The 19,768-nt window shown below is 41.7% G+C and overlaps 1 protein-coding gene across 1 annotated transcript; it reads left to right on the forward strand.

Annotated features, from left to right (window-relative positions):
• Nucleotides 1-332: 332 nt before the first annotated feature.
• Nucleotides 333-9,513, forward strand: gal (galanin/GMAP prepropeptide; the record flags this gene model as incomplete). Its single annotated transcript, XM_079223783.1, has 6 exons — nt 333-413; nt 1,318-1,372; nt 3,701-3,772; nt 7,459-7,545; nt 8,532-8,603; nt 9,452-9,513. 6 exons carry the CDS (start codon nt 333-335, stop codon nt 9,511-9,513), a joined length of 429 nt encoding a protein of 142 aa, XP_079079909.1.
• Between the last annotated feature and the right edge of the window lie 10,255 nt (nt 9,514-19,768).

A 19,768-nucleotide genomic window follows, 5' to 3' on the forward strand; every position in this document is an offset into this window, starting at 1 on the left:
TATTGAATTTCATTATGAGCTGTTCGTGACCTGCCCACCGGGTCTACGGGAGGGAGGGGGGATGGAGGGACATAAAAAGGTGGACGGAGTCCCCCCAGTTTCATCCGAACCACTGAGTGTCAACACATCTTCTGCCGCAGACTTCAGAGTAACAGGCGCGGGAAAGTCACATCAAAGGTAAGCGGCTCCTTTGCTTTCTTTTTGATCTCCCGAAAAGTTCATTTTTGCGCCGACCGAAAGTTCCTCAGAATGTTCCCTGGTGAAGTTCCTCCTCCACTGTAAACGTTTCGGAATGCTTTTCACTTATTTATTTATTGTTGTCTCTTTCTCAGATGCAGAGGTGCTTTGGGATTTTTTGCGTGTCGCTCATCTTTTGCGCAACTCTCTCTGAGACCATCGGGTTGGTCATTGCGGTAAGTGAGCTGTTCAGATTCAACGTTTTAGCACGGCTTGATTGGTATCGTGTGTGTGATGTAAAACACCTACATTACTATTATAAAACAATATAAAAGTTTGACAATTTGAATTAAGAAATTGGACAAGGGAGAAATCCCATGAAATGTTTAGGTTTAAATATCACAATCTGTTTAGGTTGATAGTTGTGCAGTCTGAAATAGATATTGGAGTTATTACACTTTAATATGTGCTCAATATATATATATATATATATATATATATATATATATAGAGAGAGAGAGAGAGAGAAAGAGAGGTAAAGTCACTTTCCACGTGGGTCAGTTTGACATTTGGGCTCAGAAATGAATGCACAATAATGATATATAACGCTATATAGCAATATAAATAAATAGTTTATTTAAAATAACCACATAAATCCTAGTTTTGTTTATACTCCTGTGGGAATTAAATACTTGATAAATTAAAAGTATTTTCTCATATAATTATTAAGAACTGAAATGCAAAATTAACAGAAAAAAATAATAATTAAATACAAGTTTGATTTAATTGAAGAGTTTCAATGTATGCTTGTTATTTGGATGACTTCATTGTATATTCACCGTGACACCAGAGCCTTTGGGGTTTATTTTGTTTATGTTTACTGATGCAGAGATGTCAGAAGTCGGCAAAAAATACACCGAAGCAAAGACAATAAAGCAGCGCCAATGTGAATATATTTGTCAGTGTGTTTAGTTAATATGGCAGTTTGAATTGATATGATAATACACAAAATGTGGGAAAGAGGTAGAAGAGTTCATGTATTAATTCACCAATTCATCTTCAAATGAGTGAAAATGAACACATTTAATATTTGAAGACACCGCTGATGATCTGATCATTGTGTGTCTGCTGACCCTGCAGGCGAAGGAGAAACGAGGCTGGACACTGAACAGTGCTGGCTACCTGCTAGGTCCCCGTAAGTACACGCACACACACACACACACACACGCACACACACACACACACACACACACACACACACACACACACACACACACACACACACACACACACACACACACACACACACACAGCATCAGTAACAGGCTGTTACTGCTGTTTCTGTCCCGTAACAGCAAATCAACATTGACTTATTTAACCGTAGACACGTCAGTGATGTTTTTATTTTACGCAACAAATGTACTTATTTGAACCCAAACCACAATGTTTTCCTAAACCCAGCAAAGTGCTTTTGTTGCCTTAACCATTTAATTATTTTACTGTACTTTTGCTGGATAACTTCCAAATTGTATTGACACCAGTTACATAACAAGCAGAATTATTTTAGAAAACATACCACATAACACAACTTTTTTCTAATCCCAACAAAGTACTTTTGTCGGCTAAACCACATCATTATTTAACTGTACTTGTACCGTGTTAACTTCCGTACTTGAAGTTTAATTATGTTTTTCTTACTACGATCTTATCTCCTGACCAAGTGCTTTTGTTACATTACATTACATTTAGCTGACGCTTTTATCCCAAGCGACTTAAAATAAGTGCATTCAACCATGAGGACAAACTCAGAACAACAAGAATGAAGAAAGTACAATTTCTTCAATAAAGTTAAACTACAAAGTGTACCAGTAAGTACCATTTAAGTGTACTACGGTGCTACCTGCCTTATTCAAGGTGTAGTCGAAAAAGATATGTTTTCGATATGTAGTCGAAAAAGATATGTTTTTAGTAACGGTTATTTTTGTTGCGTAAGTAAACCTAAAAAAAGTGTTGCTTGAACAGGGTTTTGTACTAAATTACACTTCCAGAACTGCTGAAATGTGAACACTTTAACTACGTGTTTTTGTTTTTCAACACTCACTTCCATGCCTATGCTGCTGTTAGACTATGATCTTCGTATCTCTGCATCATTCCGCCTCTGTGTGCTTAGACGCCATTTGTCTCGTTGAATCTTTGAGTTTTTTTCAAACACAAAATCAATCACACGACTTAAACTCCAGACCGGGGTTGAGTGTCAGTCGCTAACAGCGTTTGGCAGATAAATAGCTCAACCTGTTTATTTACCTTAACCAGGGGATGAAAAAAAGGTTTACACGATGAACCATGAACAAATTGAAAACACAACAGTGTAAAAACAACATGACTAAACAACTTAGGTGTAAACTAACGCGTGAAGCTTCAGAAGTGCTTGGGAGGTGGATTTATTTACCGTCAGACAAAGCCATTGCAAGCTGTTTCCCCCGTTTCCACTCTTTATGCTAAGCTAAGCTAACCCACCGCTTGCTGAAGCTTCATATTTAATGGGCGAATGTGAGGGTGGTATCTAGGTATCTTCTCCTCTAGTTCTAACTCTCAGAAAGTTTTTTCGAAATGGCAAACTTTTTTTGATATAGGCTAATGTATTAGCTTTAAACAAAAGTGCAGTGGTGGAAAATAGTTCTTGTTAAAAGAGCAATGTGTAAGATCTGCCCTTAATGGTAGTTTAAAGTATTCAAAAAGGCAACGGACATGATCAACAGAACACAAAGAGATGACAGTGTTGACGTCTTGTCCGAGGCGTCTACATATTGTGGTGCAGAGATATCTACGGAAATTAGCACGCTAACCAGCTAGCCCTATCCCTTCGCGTCTTGTAATACCTCTCGCTCCTGGAGAGGCGATAGCGAGTCACTGCGTCTGTCCTCACTGTCAAAACATGAGAGGAAGAAGGAGAAGCGGTACCGGTTCCGTGTACGTATCGGTACGCTGCTTATCGGATTTAATTCGGAAATGAGGAAACACTCATATTTTTGGTGGTGAAATGCTGCCCCCTGCGTGTTGGGAGCGCCTCACCAGATCTTACACATTGCACCTTTAAATTACGACCTTGCATAAACGGTGAACATAATGATCTCCTTGAAATGCTTTCTGCAGACCCCTCAGCTCACCGGTGTCAGTTGAAATTCCCACCAGCACGGCTCGCGACACTAAAAAGGGCCGAGCCCATCGTCTGTGAATCAATGCTGTTCTGTGTCTTTGTCCCTGTTCATTGTCTCCACCGTGTCAGCTGACTTAAATATAATATAGCCTATAATACAGCCTCATTACTGTGAACGCTGGCTATATCCAGATGTTTGTGTGCGTGTGCGTGTGTGCTTGTACCAATTTGTGGGGTCCAAATAACTCCATGGCAGGAAATCTGGAAAATGTTGTCCCTTTGTTTGTGTGTGTGTGGGTGTGTGGGTGTGTGTGTGTGTGTGTGAAGCCCAGGTAAAGGTTGCTCCTGCCTCATCCTGTGTTGCAGGTCGTATTGATCACCTAATTCAGATAAAGGATTCTCCCAGTGTCCGAGGCAGAGACGAGCTGGTCAATCAATGTAAGATAGAAAACGTACGGCCGCTGCAGGGCCTTGGCGTCGGGTTGGGAATTGCTCCGTCCAAACATCCCGCCTCCTTATAGCTTGCCGCTGTCACTCATCCGGGGAAGGTCGTCCGTCACCCCGCTGCTGCCTGTGCTTACGCTTCCAAACATTGCATTTCTCTCTGTGCTCGAAGCGAAGGAATCTGTGCTGAGTTTGTGTCGCTATGTCGACAGAATGGGAGGAACAGGAAAAGCCTCTCGTGAGCGTTGTTCTAAAAGGGTCCAAGCTCCAGTACCAGCCAAGACGAGGTTAGAAGACTTTCATTAGCTGTAGTGGTTAGTCACTAAATATGAACAAACTACTGTTAATTGAGGCCATTATTTCAATGTTATCAATGGATTTCGTTTTGATGATGCTGCCAGTGCAGGTCACTTTGCAGCCATTTTCCACAGAATGACTCTTCTTTTTGCCAAGTCGCAAAAGAACTGCAGAATTCTGCCGAATGTGAGCAGTTTGTGGCCATTGGGTTGCTTGTAATGTTGTGTACTGTAAGATATGACATCAACACGGAGACATCCGATCTTGCTGTGTTTTAAAAACGTCTCAGAAAAAAATACCATAAATTGACCTGGAAGTTATTTCAAAGAACTCCTTTTTAAAAGTAAAAGTTCATTTTTGGAAAGGGTCAGATTAGATGAGCAATATTAGTCTCAACCCTGTGTGTCCAGCACAGTAGGATAGCATAGCTTAGCATAAAACACAAGTTTAGCGGGGAAAAAAGAAGAAGCCTTCCACCAACCCTACAGCTATGCTATAATATCATATCAGCTAGTAATTGAGGAACGTAAATCTTAATATCATGCTTTTACTTTTTACATTTGAGTCATTTTAAATAAGGTTTAGTATGGAAATAAATAGTTTTCTCTTTTACATGGAGCTAGGCTAGCTGTTTTGTTTAAATACTGTCTTGGACCGTCTTTTTTTTTTTTTTTTTACCTCACAAGCATGTAGTATATGTTAGCATAGCATAGTGTGTATGGCAACTTCTGTTGGTTGATTTTGATGTTAGGAACCATTCATCTTGGAAGTTAAGACAACTTAATGCTGAATTGAGCTATTTCAAAATGGTTCCCTTTAAAGTTATATGCTAGAATATGCCTGTTGTTTGGGTGTAAAAACTCACATGAACATAGAGCAAGCTGTATGTATGTATAAATGTCCAAGGTGATCACATTAACCAACAAAAGTATTTGCCAGTCCATTTTTTCACTGCAAATCTTTACAGTCATTTGCTAGTTACCATTGACAAGGATTGTTTTTAAAATCTTTAAGTTACCATACTTAAAATAAGAGGTTTTACGTTTTCAAGTTAAATACACTACATTCTACAGACATAATAAAACACACGGCATTTAACATTGCAGGATACATAGTATTAAATGTAACGATCAAAACACCAAGGGCCCACAGAGACAGGAGGAGCACTTTGTACTTGAAACACAAAACCATTAACGTACATTATTTCCCCTCCTTCTGGTCACTCCAATGCATGCATTTTAATTGGACTTGTAGTTTAACAAGCACACAAACAGCTCAAGCGCTACTTAAGCGAATGAGTAAGCTCAGTTGAGTCAAACCCCCCCAGCCACTTAACGTCCCTCCTCTTCAACCACACCATGGCCACTCTTAACGTACCCCAGTGTGTGAACTTAAAAAGTGATGAGGACCCATACTTGAAAAAAGACTGGTGAGTAATGTTGCAAAGTCAAAGAAAATAGATAAAGGTTTAGTTATTCATGAACTTAATCATCAGCAACCAGACGCACCTCAAGGTTCTAAGCCCAGTTTGTACATCTTGTGTATTATTAAACAGCTCTCCCCCACCCCACACATGGCAAGAAGAGTCTTTAAGGATTCTAATCAGACCTTGAGAACTGCAGTAAGTGTTGACATCTTCGATGTTTTTCAGAAAAAAGCTGAGCTCTGTGATCCTAGCATAATGGTAAAACACGAGAGGCACAAAGGAGCAGTTAGCCTTGGCCGGCTCCTCTGGGTGCAGCGGTTCTGTGCTCACGGAGGGCTTGCCAGGTTCCAGCACAACTCTGAACAAATTACTCTGAGATGACTCTGTGTTTAGCATGCGATCTAGGAAGCGACAGCATTTAAAACATTGGAGTTTGTTTTTCGAGCACGTTTCACAGGGCAAAGCTAGTGCTAAGCCCATTTGGGACCGTCTCATTTGCTGTGAAGAGTCGTTTTTTGTTAAGAGATCCTTCAGGGGGAGAATGGAGACTACCAGTTCTCCCATTCATTTTACGCTACGTAACCGGGGAACCGGAGCTGAACAAACCCAGCCCCGAGAGGACAAAAAGGTGCTTATCGTCGGCCATAGTGCGACAAATCCCCACCCTAACTACCAGGCCTGAAAACGCACATCACATAACCAGAGCTGATACCGTCACTGGACACGGGAGTTGTCGATGAAGCGCTTGTATAATTGCTTCCCTCCACATGCTAGCATAGACAGCAGCGCCTGTACACCGTTATCCATGTTGAATTGACCACTGAATTAAGGCTGATGTCGTTTGTCACGTGATTGTGGGGAGGACGCGTCCTGACTGATGAGACCCAATCAAGAAGCGAGCGTGGGTTTCTGCGTCACCGTTTCTGCCCGTCCAGACGCAAAAAAAACGCAACCCAGGAGGGTTCAAACTAAAACGGCTTCAGCGGCGTTTCCCAAACGTCTCTGTCGTAAGGAGTTCCAAAATGCCGGAGAAGTGCGGACGCAAGGCGTGTATGTAGCAAACGTTAAGTGTTTTTTAAGCGTCACCTTCGTGACCTTTTTTATATTGTCCCTTTCAGGACCGTCTCCAAGCAAGAAACACACAGGCCTGTCTCTGCAGTGAGCACTGGGCTTCTGAGGCTCGAGCCCTTCCAGTACCGCATGTCTTTAGGACCCAAATCAACAGCAGCCCACTGAGGATTGAACCCCACCTGAGACCCGCAGCTATTGAGCATCTATTCCTGATTCGCCAGGCTAAAGCTACGCATCGACTGCACGCTGTCTTCCTGCGGGCGTTGTGTATCTAACTGCAACACATGACACACACACACAGACATTTCCCTCATCTTTAGAAATAATCCCAACGCAACAAAAGGAAACTGTGTCCAGGTAGCAGATCTCTACTGGACACAGAGATGACCTTGAGCAAGCGTTTTAAAGTGATGCTCCAGTCTTTTAAAAATGTGTTAGTTATTGATGACGATGAGGACTTTGAACTCGCTATGATCTGTGAGCCCATAGGCACCCATCACCATGGCTACGCAAACCACTTTGCCTATTACATTATTGCTCATTTCATCATTATTCTTTAGCATTTCTTTGTGTGTTAACACGGCCGTCCTTCCCATTTTAGACGTGTGCTTCTTTTGATTTCTTCTGTTAGTCCCAAAATCTTTTTTTATTTTTATTTATTTTTTATCGCAATTCCATGAGCCAAGCCCTGCAGGTGGTCCGTACAAGTTTGGAAATTAAACCAAATAATTACAAAACCAAATACCATGCTGAAAAATGTAATAAAAAACTGCTTTAACTGAATAGCTGCAATACTTAAATCAAGTTGAACTGCAGTGTACCTCATTGGAGCTTAGTGCACCTGTTTGTTTGACTGCATTGATTGTGATCACTCCTCATTGTCCAGATGGAATAGATGGACACAGGACTCTGGGAGACAAGTCGGGTCTAGCTGGCAAGAGGGACATGGGCCAGGAGGAGGACTTCAGAACAGGTCTGTCTGTCTCTCACACGCAGAATGGACTTCCTTTATTAAAAGATCAACTCTGTGGTTTTGTCGTGCAACCCCTTACTGACCCGGCAAACCTTCGCTATTTTATTCTATTTCATTACAGGAATACTCTGAACTCACCACGTTACCTTTTATTCTTAAAGAAAACGTTTGTTTTTCTTGCATGCTTCCACGGTGAGGGAAGAGCACTAAGGCTAACACAGTAGCACTAAGGCTAACACAGTAGCACTAAGGCTAACACAGTACCACTAATGCTAATACAATAGCACAAAGGCTAACCCAGGGCACGTAGACTAACACAGTAGCACTAAGGCTAACACAGTAGCACAAAGGCTAACCCATGGCACTAAGGCTAACACAGTAGCACCAATGCTAAGACAGTAGCAGAAAAAGCCTAACCCATGGCACTAAGGCTAACACAGTAGCACCAATGCTAAGACAGTAGCAGAAAAAGCCTAACCCATGGCACTAAGGCTAACACAGTAGCACCAATGCTAAGACAGTAGCAGAAAAAGCCTAACCCAGGGCACTAAGGCTAACACAGTAGCCTTATTACTCCTAATATAGAATTTTCCGATTTAGACGTTTGGAATATGTCAATATTGTTAGGTTTCTTGAGCATTCGTTGGACATGTGTACAGCACATTTGAAATAGGTTTGTATTTTCATTTTCATTCACATATTATGCAGAAAATATTCCCCTTTTCCAAAACAGACAATACTCATACTAAGCTGTTTCGGAAAGGGGGAATATTTTGTGCACGTAGACAGAGTCATTGTTTGGATCTGTTTTTTCTATAATTCACACCTCTGTCATGTTAAAAATGTTTTCGAGGATACTTTAAGATTCCTCCCTCCATCAAGATGTCTTCGTATGGAGATACTGATTTCCTGCTGTCAAACCTTTCAGTGTGCTCCCAGCTTCAGAGGGCGTGACAGCTGGCTGCACTTTTGCTTTACCTCCACAGGTTCCCTGAGAATAGCAGATGGAGATATCATCCACACTATCATTGACTTTCTGTCGTACCTGAAGCTCAAAGGTATGTCCGTCATTTCTATTTGAACTAACCTCAAAGTGAGGATGGATGTCAGAAATCTGTTCAAGACCAAAGAGTTTGCTGCAGAAAAATACAGCATGTTGACAGAAAATCTGAAATAAAGACAACGAGCACAGATGGATGTTGTGGGAGTAATGTGTAAAAAGGTTTTACTTTTTTTTTTACACTATCCGCACTTCCACATAACGAAACAGTATAAACTAAATGAATACCTGGAGAAAAAATTGCATTGTAACCACAGATATGCTGAATGTCGACTTTTTGCCAGAAAGTCCATTGAGGTTGGAAGGAAGTTGTGGATGGGTCAAAGGGCTAAGGGCTGTTATTTATTTACGTTAGTAATTATGTTAAGGTATTTATATTACGGTTGATTTGTTACTTGGTTATGTCCCATTGTTCCGCTGTCACGTTATAATATTGTTGCGTTACTTTGTTTTCCTTGCATTGTTATTTTTAAGACAAACCACAATGTTTTTTCTGACCGAATAGTTGTGTTGCCTAAACCCAAGCAATTGTTTCAATTTATTGTAATTTTACTGCAGGGTTGATATGAAATGTATTCATAAAACCTGTTTTGGGTCCAGAAACGTTGACATTCAACGTGTCGTGTGGTTTGCGAAAAGACTACAATGCCGAGTTCTTTTTTCTTCTTCTGCTAACGGGGTTAAGATGAGAATGATTGAATGAGGCGAGAATCTGAATCAAGCCATTCACTGATAGCAACACAATGTTCATGATGCCTCACAAAACTGAAGTGCCGGGTGGAATAACATGCCGACGCGTGCAGTGATGTTCCCCCAAGACATGCATGTGTGTGTGTGTGCTTCCAGAGATGGGAGCCTTGGACAGCCTTCCTTCCTCTGTGACATCAGACGAACTGGCCAATCCCTGACATGTCTGGCCCTCTTCGCTTCATCTCCATCTACCCAAGTCGATGTCTTGTTGCTGTCTGAACCCCCACCGCCCTAAATGTCCCGTGTTCTGATTATTTTACTCTTTGAGACCAATTGCCCCCCGATACAAGATCTGCTCCTGTGTAAATAAAACCCTTTATGGGGGACCTCTGTTCTGTGTTACCATCTTAATATACTATCATTGATTTACGAGAATGGGGAGAAATAAATAAACAAATGGTACTGGAGTGTGCAAGTTCAATTTCTTTCATTTCTGTCAATCACTATGTGTCTATTATATTTCACAATTAGATTGGAGTTGATTTAAAACAAGTTTAAAATAAGTAATACATGCTCACCTTGTTTATTCTTATGGGAAATGTCTACATCCAACAGTGAGATTGCACAAGTTGCCTTGATGGTTTGTTAATAATGAGAGATCTTAACTCAAATTAACTTATCTCTGCTCCGCCATTAACGAAGATTCATACGTCATTTTTGCGAGTAGATTCTCTCCACACTTTGGGTTCACCATCAGTTTCCTGAGGGATATTATCTTAAAACCAAGACCGAGGTATTTTTGCCAAATTAGGGGCAAGTCATTGACGTGGATTTTGTGAAAATAACGGGCCAAGAATAGATCCTTGTGGCTCACCTTGAAGACCTTCTTGACATACATATACAACAAACCATTTGAGAACATCCAATCAATCTTATGTAAATATACAGTATATGTATATAATTTTACATATATTATTACTATTACATTGACCAACTGTAGTTGTAGAAACTGTATCTGAATCAAAGTATTTTATGAGGTCTAAAAGTACAAGTGAAAATCTGTAGTTTCCAGTTGCACATTTCCAGCTGATCATCACCTGAAGTCAGATTTCAGACTGAAAGCCTCAAAACCCCAGACGGCCGCTCACCGTCAACGTAAAGAAGCTGAAGCGGCGTGCTGTGTGTGAGCACTACTGTCGTACTTGTCTCATTAAATCCGTCACACATAAAAAATAACTTTCATGATCATCCATGTGCAGGTGTGAACATATTGGCTTTTTAACGATGACTTCTGAACAAATGCATCACAGACTTAGTAAAACACAGGCTTGTTGGACTTTTATTTACTCAAATATGAGACTAAACCCATTAAAAGCAGAGGTGTGTTATCTTAACTAAGTTTTACAAACCACCCGCAAGCTTTGGCACTTTTTCCGACCCAAGTGCCAAAGCCTCTCTCAGCCAACCCATATTACATTTAATTATGTTATGGTTTAAATCACATGAGCTGATCGATATAAATAAGTTATGTTGTCATTGTTAATGAATTCATTAGATTAAAAAAAAAAAATGGGACAAGAGAGACATCTGATTGGCTGGCTGTCCATCTGAAATTGTAACATTCCAGCTCTCCTATTGGATGCCAGAAGGTTTGTTTGTCTGATGCGGAGAAGGTCAGCGGTTCGATCCCTGGGCCGGTTCACAGATGTAGACAGGCTTTAGGGGTGAAAGTCAGGTAAAATACAGAAGTGTTGGGTCTCAGTAGATGCAGTAGTGATTAATCTAGAACAGTGAAAGCACATATGTATTATGATCATAGAACATTCAATATGCAGGATGTATTATGTACGTGTGCACTTTCACAAAAACAACCAGACTGAAAGAAGAAAATGCAGAAACTTATCGGTGGAACTTTGGTTCTCATGAGCTGATGAATCCATTAAACCTTTAAAGTGTGTCGTCATGCAGCAGCACGAGTCATCACGTTGTGTTTTATTGACTAGTGTTTCGGTTAAATGACATGTTTACGTGTTGGAGGTTTGAATTAATTATTAATAATCAGAAATAATAAAGGCTCCAAACAAAGAACAGTTTGTATAAACTTTTATTTTGAAAGAAAGCTATACAAATTTTATTTTTACACACACACACACACACACACACACACACACACACACACACACACACACACACACACACACACACACAAAACAGCATATAATATGGGATATACAATACAGTACAAAGTGAAATGTAGGAAAATACTAATAATAAATAATAAAAGTAGAGCAATATGACAAATGTATATATACATATAAAATAATATAAGTCAGTCTTCATGACATGAGGACCACAATAAGTAGCAGGTATAACAACACAATTGTAGTCAGTATTACAGCGTCATCCACCTCAAGTCTAGTTGATGAGTCTCAATTTACGTTTCTCTGCAAATCCTGTGCGAACGACGAGTAAAAAAATCACGCCGGTGCCGTGCTTTTACTTTGAAGGATGTCACCGGAAGTCTGGTGTCTTTTCTGACCCAGACAGAGCTGCTCTTGTTACGTTCCCACTATGTGTGAGTTGCGGTTTACGCTTGCGCTGCAACAGGAAAACAGATGCTTACGGCAAGAAGAGGAGACGAGCGGGTTTAGAAAGCAGCGAGTTTCTTTAGAGGCAAAATATCAGACGTTTCTCTACCAAACAATGGAGGTTGTTTAGTCCAAATTCCATTAAGGAGACATGGTGAAAATACCTTTTCAAAAGAATGTGTTCTAATCCTTTTCACGGAAGATTTTAAACAGATGATTTAACTACAAGTCACAAAACACGAAGGGGAAACCTCCGGTCGAGTCCTTCTTACGGCTCTTCTTTTCTTTTCTTTTTTACAGTCACCTGAAGACAGTGAAGTAATAAACGCCCAGACATTAGCCGGTTTTGTCGTAGTTTGGGTTTTTCTTAACAGACGAAGAGTTTAAAACAGAGTGAAAGACACTTCTGCTGCTTCCCGCTCTGTGCTGCAGTAGCACATGCGGCCACGGTGGCGCTGTTTCGCACACAACAAATACATGATATATTATTCATAAAAATTAGGATTTTCATGAAAAATTGGTAACGCCTCACGAATTTGCGTGTCATCCTTGCGCAGGGGCCATGCTAATCTTCTCTGTATCGTTCCAATTTTAGTGTGTGTGATAGATGAACTAACACAACAGCTCCATGGTCCTGGGGGGTATTTCTAGGGGTCTTACACAGAACATGTCCCGTACAGGGTACGAGAGAAGAATGGCAGGGAGAGCAAACACTAGCCTTAGCTAGCTCCATCTAGACAACTAATAACAGTTTACAGAGGTCTGGGTGCTGTGCTGTGAGCCTGTAAGTATTGTGACCCACCAGAACCCGGTCTGACCCGATTAAGGTCCTGCTTGCCTTGCCGAGGAACTCACCAGGCTCTTGGGAGAATTATGCAAAGAGCCTTTCCGTCAGAAGGCAGGGATTGGTGCGCTGAGGAGAGCGAGAACAAACAATCTACTCACGGCTCCTCCCGCTGCATTCCTCCCAGAGGCACTCTGACCCCCACAGAAACCCCCGACTGGGCTCCAGGAGCTGCTGCCCCCATCCACTAAGTGACATACAGAGAGAGACACACACACACACACACACACACACACACTCACAAGAGACACACACACTGCAGTAAGTGGTCTCTTTCACCCGGATGTTCACGGCAGAGACAGTTGAGCTCAGCTTGAGTTACAGCGTGGGACTCCTGTTCAGCTGCTGCTTTCTGCTGTTAACTCCAGCCTGAGCAGAGGGAGAGAGACGCATTGGGGGATTCATGATGGGAAACAAGCCAGGAAACAGAAGCTGTGTATGTGTTTGTGACGAAATCCAACCCGGCGCAGGAGAGGAAACAACACAGCGTTTACTGCTGCAGCTTTATGTGTACTTTATCCGCAGCTAAAGTCTTCCAAACCGTAACAAGCTCTATAGCCCACATTATCAGGAGTAAAGAGACAAAAGAGAGTGCTATTAGATCTCATTCAAATTCATTTACAGTCACACGACCAGTGTTGATGTGAACCAAACCTCTTTCAGAGACTTTGAGTGTTTGTAAAACAACCAGGACTCCTTTGTGTATTCAAGTGAATAAACTGGTTTCTGCCTGCTTCCTACTTCCTGTTTCATTCAAAAACAATTATAATGCGGTTTCGCAAACTCACCACCAGGTGTCAGCCTTTGACCAGTCTATGGAGAAACGGGCGCTGTTGTCACTGTCTTCTGCCCGCAGAACATGTGGGAAAACATACAGAGTGTGACCATGACTTTACCGAAGCGTGTTGATGGCTGGAAGTTGCCAATCGATCCCTTCTGAAGAGCAACCAGCCAATCACATCCGCTCATTAAGAAACTACCAAACTTTATTAAGATGAATACTAAATTCAGGGATACATAATCTTAATAATTACACCTGGCTTCATGGCAATTTAGCTCCAAACTCCCGAAGACGAGCTGCAAATGTGTTTTATTCCAGTGTCTCCAACTCAAGGACAATCAACGTCTCACGCCAGCTGATGGGCGACAACGTGGTGGCGCATTGTATTCTGGGTAGTGGGCGCCATGTTTCATCAGGCTTGTTTACGTGCCAAATTTTTGCATTTTCAACCACGAGCAAGACTGTGACAGCAAACACGAAACAGCACAGACAAAACATGAATAAATAATGTAACTGTTGCGTGTATATTGCCACGATAATGACCATACAACTATAAGAAGTTATGGTGTGACGTCTAAACTGAGCCGCAGCTAGCTAGCTAACCGTCTCCACGGAGCTCCCGATGCGTCCTGTCAGCACGTGAGGTGGTGATTAGCCAGCATGCTAACGGCGTTCAGGTCTAATGCTAAGCAAACAGATGCTGTCACGACTTTTTAACGGCCCTTATAAAACTGCTTTCTGTAGGTTGTCACGTTACTGTGACGGCGTTCATTATGAGTTAATACATTAAGTCTGGAAACAGAGCTGAAGTTGGCGAGCTGCCCTCAAGATGCTCTCAGCGCATGTGACTCACACGAGGCAGTTCGGAAACTAGCAAAGTAATGATAACGTACGTGTTTTGACTATCTTTTTTATATCATGTTAAAAATAACGTATAAAATATAGCGTTTGTTTCCCAGTCGAAGCCTGTATCTACTGTAGCTTCCTACCTTGGCCATGACGCCGCACAGTGCCTCCTCTGACCTCTTGTCTTCATCCGACATCTTCATCTGCCTTTCTGCCTCGGCTCTTCCATCGCCAGTGCTGTCCTCCCTCCACCTGCTGCCGTTCCCACCTTGGATGTTGACTTGTGACCGCTACCCACTGGACGCAGGAGCTCGAGGAAGCTTCTCAAAAGGGTGAATTCTCCTCCGTCTCTTCAGGCCGACGAGGAGGCTGCTGGAGCGGACTGTTTGGTCGTTATCAAGAAGGGTGCTCCCTCCTGCAGACCTCAGCACTTCAGATAGATGTTCAACACAGTCGGCAGTCTCCATCAAGAGTTAAAGCACTTTGAGATGTATGAGGTGATATTAGTTGTATTTTTCTCAGTTGGTAAGAAAACAAAGTTATGAGAAAAGAAAAAAAATGTAATTTATTTATAGTCATTTGCCCGGTTAATCTGTTATCAGGAGACAAGGACGTGTATGCCTGTATGTACTCCATGTTTTTGTGAATGCGACATCTACACAGTCTTTTTTTAATTTATGGGCCTTGTAAAAAATGTAACTACCATGCCAATAGCACACGAGAGTATTATCTTTGTGAAATGTTTACATGTCTTTCCAGATGTGAAATGTAATCCATCTCCTGTCAAAGAAATATCTGAAATATAACAAATGTCTATTCTTCTACGATGATATTTTGTGTGGCATACTATACTTTAAATTTGCATGGCTTTTTATGACATACAATACTGATATTTTGTTGGCATACTATACTTTAAATGTGCATGGCTTTTTATGACATACAATACTGATATTTTGTTGGCATACTATGTTGTGATATTCGTTGTAATCACTGTATTATGACTTTTTATTAAAAAATGTAAGCATATGTCACCATTTATCACAATAATTATTGGATTATTATTATGGCATTTTCACACCATTCCTTTACACGTCCTTGTCTCCTGAGTCCAGTGGGTAGCGGTCACAAGTCAACATCCAAGGTGGGAGCGGCAGCAGGTGGAGGGAGGACAGCACTGGCGATGGAAGAGCCTGTAAGGCAGAAAAGCAGCCGAAGATGTCGGAGGAAGACGACAGCTTTCAAAACACGTATGTTATCATTACTTGCGCATCTTGAGGGCAGCTCGTCAGCTTCAGCCCTCAGTTTCTAGACTTCATGTATTAACTCTCAATGAACGCCGTCACAGTAACGTGACAACCTACAAGAAGCAGTTTTATAAGGGCCGTTAAAAAGCCGTGACAGCACCTGTTTGCTTAGCATTAGTCCTGAACGCCGTTAGCATGCGGGCTAATCACGGCCACATCGGGAGCTCCGTGGAGACGGCTAGCTAGCTAGCTCTGTCGCCCTTCGGCTCAGTTTAGACGTCACACCATAACTTCTTATAGTTGTATGATCATTATCGTGGCAATATACACGCAACAGTTACATTATTTATTCATGTTTAGTCTGTGCTGTTTCGTGTTTGCTGTCACAGTCTTGCTCGTGGTTGAAAATGCAAAAATTTGGCACGTAAACAAGCCTGATGAAACATAGCGCCCACTACCCAGAATACAATGCGCCACCACGTTGTCGCCCATCAGCTGGCGTGAGACGTTGATTGTCCTTGAGTTGGAGACACTGGAATAAAAGACATTTGCAGCTCGTCTTCGGGAGCTTGGAGCTAAATTGCCATGAAGCCAGGTGTAATTATTAAGATTATGTATCCCTGAATTTAGTATTAATTTTAATGAAGTATGGTAGTTTCTTAATGAGCGGATGTGATTGGCTGGTTGCTCTTCAGAAGGGATCGATTGGCAACTTCCAGCCATCAACACGCTTCGGTAAAGTCATGGTCGATGTGTACTCCTATGTTTCACGCCTTGCTGGAGCAAAACGAGGCTCCAGTGTCGGCGGTAGGGTAGTTAATAACCAAATAGACACTTTATTCCAGTATAACAACAACTTGTGTTGTGTTGACACTCAGTGTCGCGCGCAGTCCTTCCGCTGCGTGTTTAAGAGTAAAACGATTATAGAAATTAGAATATAATTAGAATAAAAACTCATTGATGGGTTTGGTTGTGTGCCGAATGTCCCAGTCTAAACTCCCGATATAAATAAATCCTAATTCATGTTTGTGGGGAGATAACCTTTTTGTGAAAAAGCAAAACAAAAGTAAAGTTAGAGATTGTATTAATTGAATATGATATTTCAATTTCCACGCATATGTTAATGAGGGCGCGTTTTGTGGCTGGATTATTGTTAAACAATACAACAGTTCGCCTCAAGGATAAATACAATTATTTAATTTACATCCAGTTGTTGTGACTCACACTCTGTATGTTTTCCCACATGTTCTGCGGGCAGAAGACAGTGACAACAGCGCCCGTTTCTCCATAGACTGGTCAAAGGCTGACACCTGGTGGTGAGTTTGCGAAACCGCATTATAATTGTTTTTGAATGAAACAGGAAGTAGGAAGCAGGCAGAAACCTGTTTATTCACTTGAATACACAAAGGAGTCCTGGTTGTTTTACAAACACTCAAAGTCTCTGAAAGAGGTTTGGTTCACATCAACACTGGTAGTGTGACTGTAGATGAATTTGAATGAGATCTAATAGCACTCTCTTTTGTCTCTTTACTCCTGATAATGTGGGCTATAGAGCTTGTTACGGTTTGGAAGACTTTAGCTGCGGATAAAGTGCACATAAAGCTCCAGCAGTAAACGCTGTGTTGTTTCCTCTCCTGCGCCGGGTTGGATTTCGTCACAAACACATACACAGCTTCTGTTTCCTGGCTTGTTTCCCATCATGAATCCCCCAATGCGTCTCTCCCTCTGCTCAGGCTGGAGTTAACAGCAGAAAGCAGCAGCTGAACAGGAGTCCCACGCTGTAACTCAAGCTGAGCTCAACTGTCTCTGCCGTGAACATCCGGGTGAAAGAGACCACTTACTGCAGCGTGTGTGTCTCTTGTGAGTGTGTGTGTGTGTCTCTCTCTGTATGTCACTTAGTGGATGTGGGCAGCAGCTCCTGGAGCCCAGTCGGGGGTTTCTGTGGGGGTCAGAGTGCCTCTGGGAGGAATGCAGCGGGAGGAGCCGTGAGTAGATTGTTTGTTCTCGCTCTCCTCAGCGCACCAATCCCTGCCTTCTGACGGAAAGGCTCTTTGCATAATTCTCCCAAGAGCCTGGTGAGTTCCTCGGCAAGGCAAGCAGGACCTTAATCGGGTCAGACCGGGTTCTGGTGGGTCACAATACTTACAGGCTCACAGCACAGCACCCAGACCTCTGTAAACTGTTATTAGTTGTCTAGATGGAGCCAGCTAAGGCTAGTGTTTGCTCTCCCTGCCATTCTTCTCTCGTACCCTGTACGGGACATGTTCTGTGTAAGACCCCTAGAAATACCCCCCAGGACCATGGAGCTGTTGTGTTAGTTCATCTATCACACACACTAAAATTGGAACGATACAGAGAAGATTAGCATGGCCCCTGCGCAAGGATGACACGCAAATTCGTGAGGCGTTACCAATTTTTCATGAAAATCCTAATTTTTATGAATAATATATCATGTATTTGTTGTGTGCGAAACAGCGCCACCGTGGCCGCATGTGCTACTGCAGCACAGAGCGGGAAGCAGCAGAAGTGTCTTTCACTCTGTTTTAAACTCTTCGTCTGTTAAGAAAAACCCAAACTACGACAAAACCGGCTAATGTCTGGGCGTTTATTACTTCACTGTCTTCAGGTGACTGTAAAAAAGAAAAGAAAAGAAGAGCCGTAAGAAGGACTCGACCGGAGGTTTCCCCTTCGTGTTTTGTGACTTGTAGTTAAATCATCTGTTTAAAATCTTCCGTGAAGAGGATTAGAACACATTCTTTTGAAAAGGTATTTTCACCATGTCTCCTTAATGGAATTTGGACTAAACAACCTCCATTGTTTGGTAGAGAAACGTCTGATATTTTGCCTCTAAAGAAACTCGCTGCTTTCTAAACCCGCTCGTCTCCTCTTCTTGCCGTAAGCATCTGTTTTCCTGTTGCAGCGCAAGCGTAAACCGCAACTCACACATAGTGGGAACGTAACAAGAGCAGCTCTGTCTGGGTCAGAAAAGACACCGGACTTCCGGTGACATCCTTCAAAGTAAAAGCACGGCATCGGCGTGACTTTTTACTCGTCGTTCGCACAGGATTTGCAGAGAAACTTAAATTGAGACGCATCAACTAGACTTGAGGTGGATGATGCTGTAATACTGACTACAATTGTGTTGTTATACCTGCTTGTTATTGTGGTCCTCATGTCATGAAGACTGACTTGTTTTATTATGTGTATATACATATTTTCTCATATTGCTCTACTTTGATTAATAGTAATTATTATATTCCTACATTTCACTTTGTACCAGCGTCGGAAACACATGAGGGCAAAACTGCCCCTAAGAAATATAATTTTGCCCCTGATATCACTAGGAGAGGGTCAAAAAATGCCCCCACGCTGTTCTCACAGCTGTTGCGCAACACACAGGACAACATGCGTGACACGCCGCTGCTCAAAGACTTTAGAAAAAGCATCAAACTGGCTCCGGGTCTTCTAGCAGCGCTGAAAGCGGCCGCCATTCAGACGCACTTCCTCGCGTGAAATCCACTGAGCTGTGTTGCTACGGATAATATTATAAACCCGTGGTGGAAGGCGTAAATGAAAACTGCTTGGACAGAGATAAGCCCCGCCCCCTCTCCGGCACATCCAGCTCGAATGACAACATTGATGACATGTTGGTCAGCTTGTCTGCGTGACAATCACATTTTGCTGCAATAAAAATGATTGAAGTGAGATGAAACTTGATCTTCTTAGATACAATATGTTGACAAAGTTTTCCTTTGGGGGACAATTTTCTGTGGAAAAAAAGGGAATAAATCGCAATACTCAATATATCGCAGTATAAAATAGAATCGGGGAACCTCTGGTGATTCCCAGTAGGTACAACGTGATTAAGGTAACAAAAAAATTATAAAAAAAGAAAACAAAGTTATAATTGTTAATAGTTGTTTAAAAAAATGTTAAAAAAGTTGTTTAAAAAAATTTAAAAAAAAATAATAACAATAAATTACCACAAAGAAATAAGAATAAAATTGAATATGATTGTCTGATTTCTGTTTTCTGTTTCTTTAAAAAAAAAATCTAATAAAAACATTTTGAATCTGTAGACTACTGCCTAATAGTCGTATTGTTGCCATTTGATGACAATTGCTCATATATTGTAAGCCTAAATAAGTATATTTATTATTTTTGAACAAA

This window comes from Taurulus bubalis (genome assembly GCF_910589615.1).
Source record: "Taurulus bubalis genome assembly, chromosome: 9".
Taxonomy (NCBI): Eukaryota; Metazoa; Chordata; class Actinopteri; order Perciformes; family Cottidae; genus Taurulus; species Taurulus bubalis.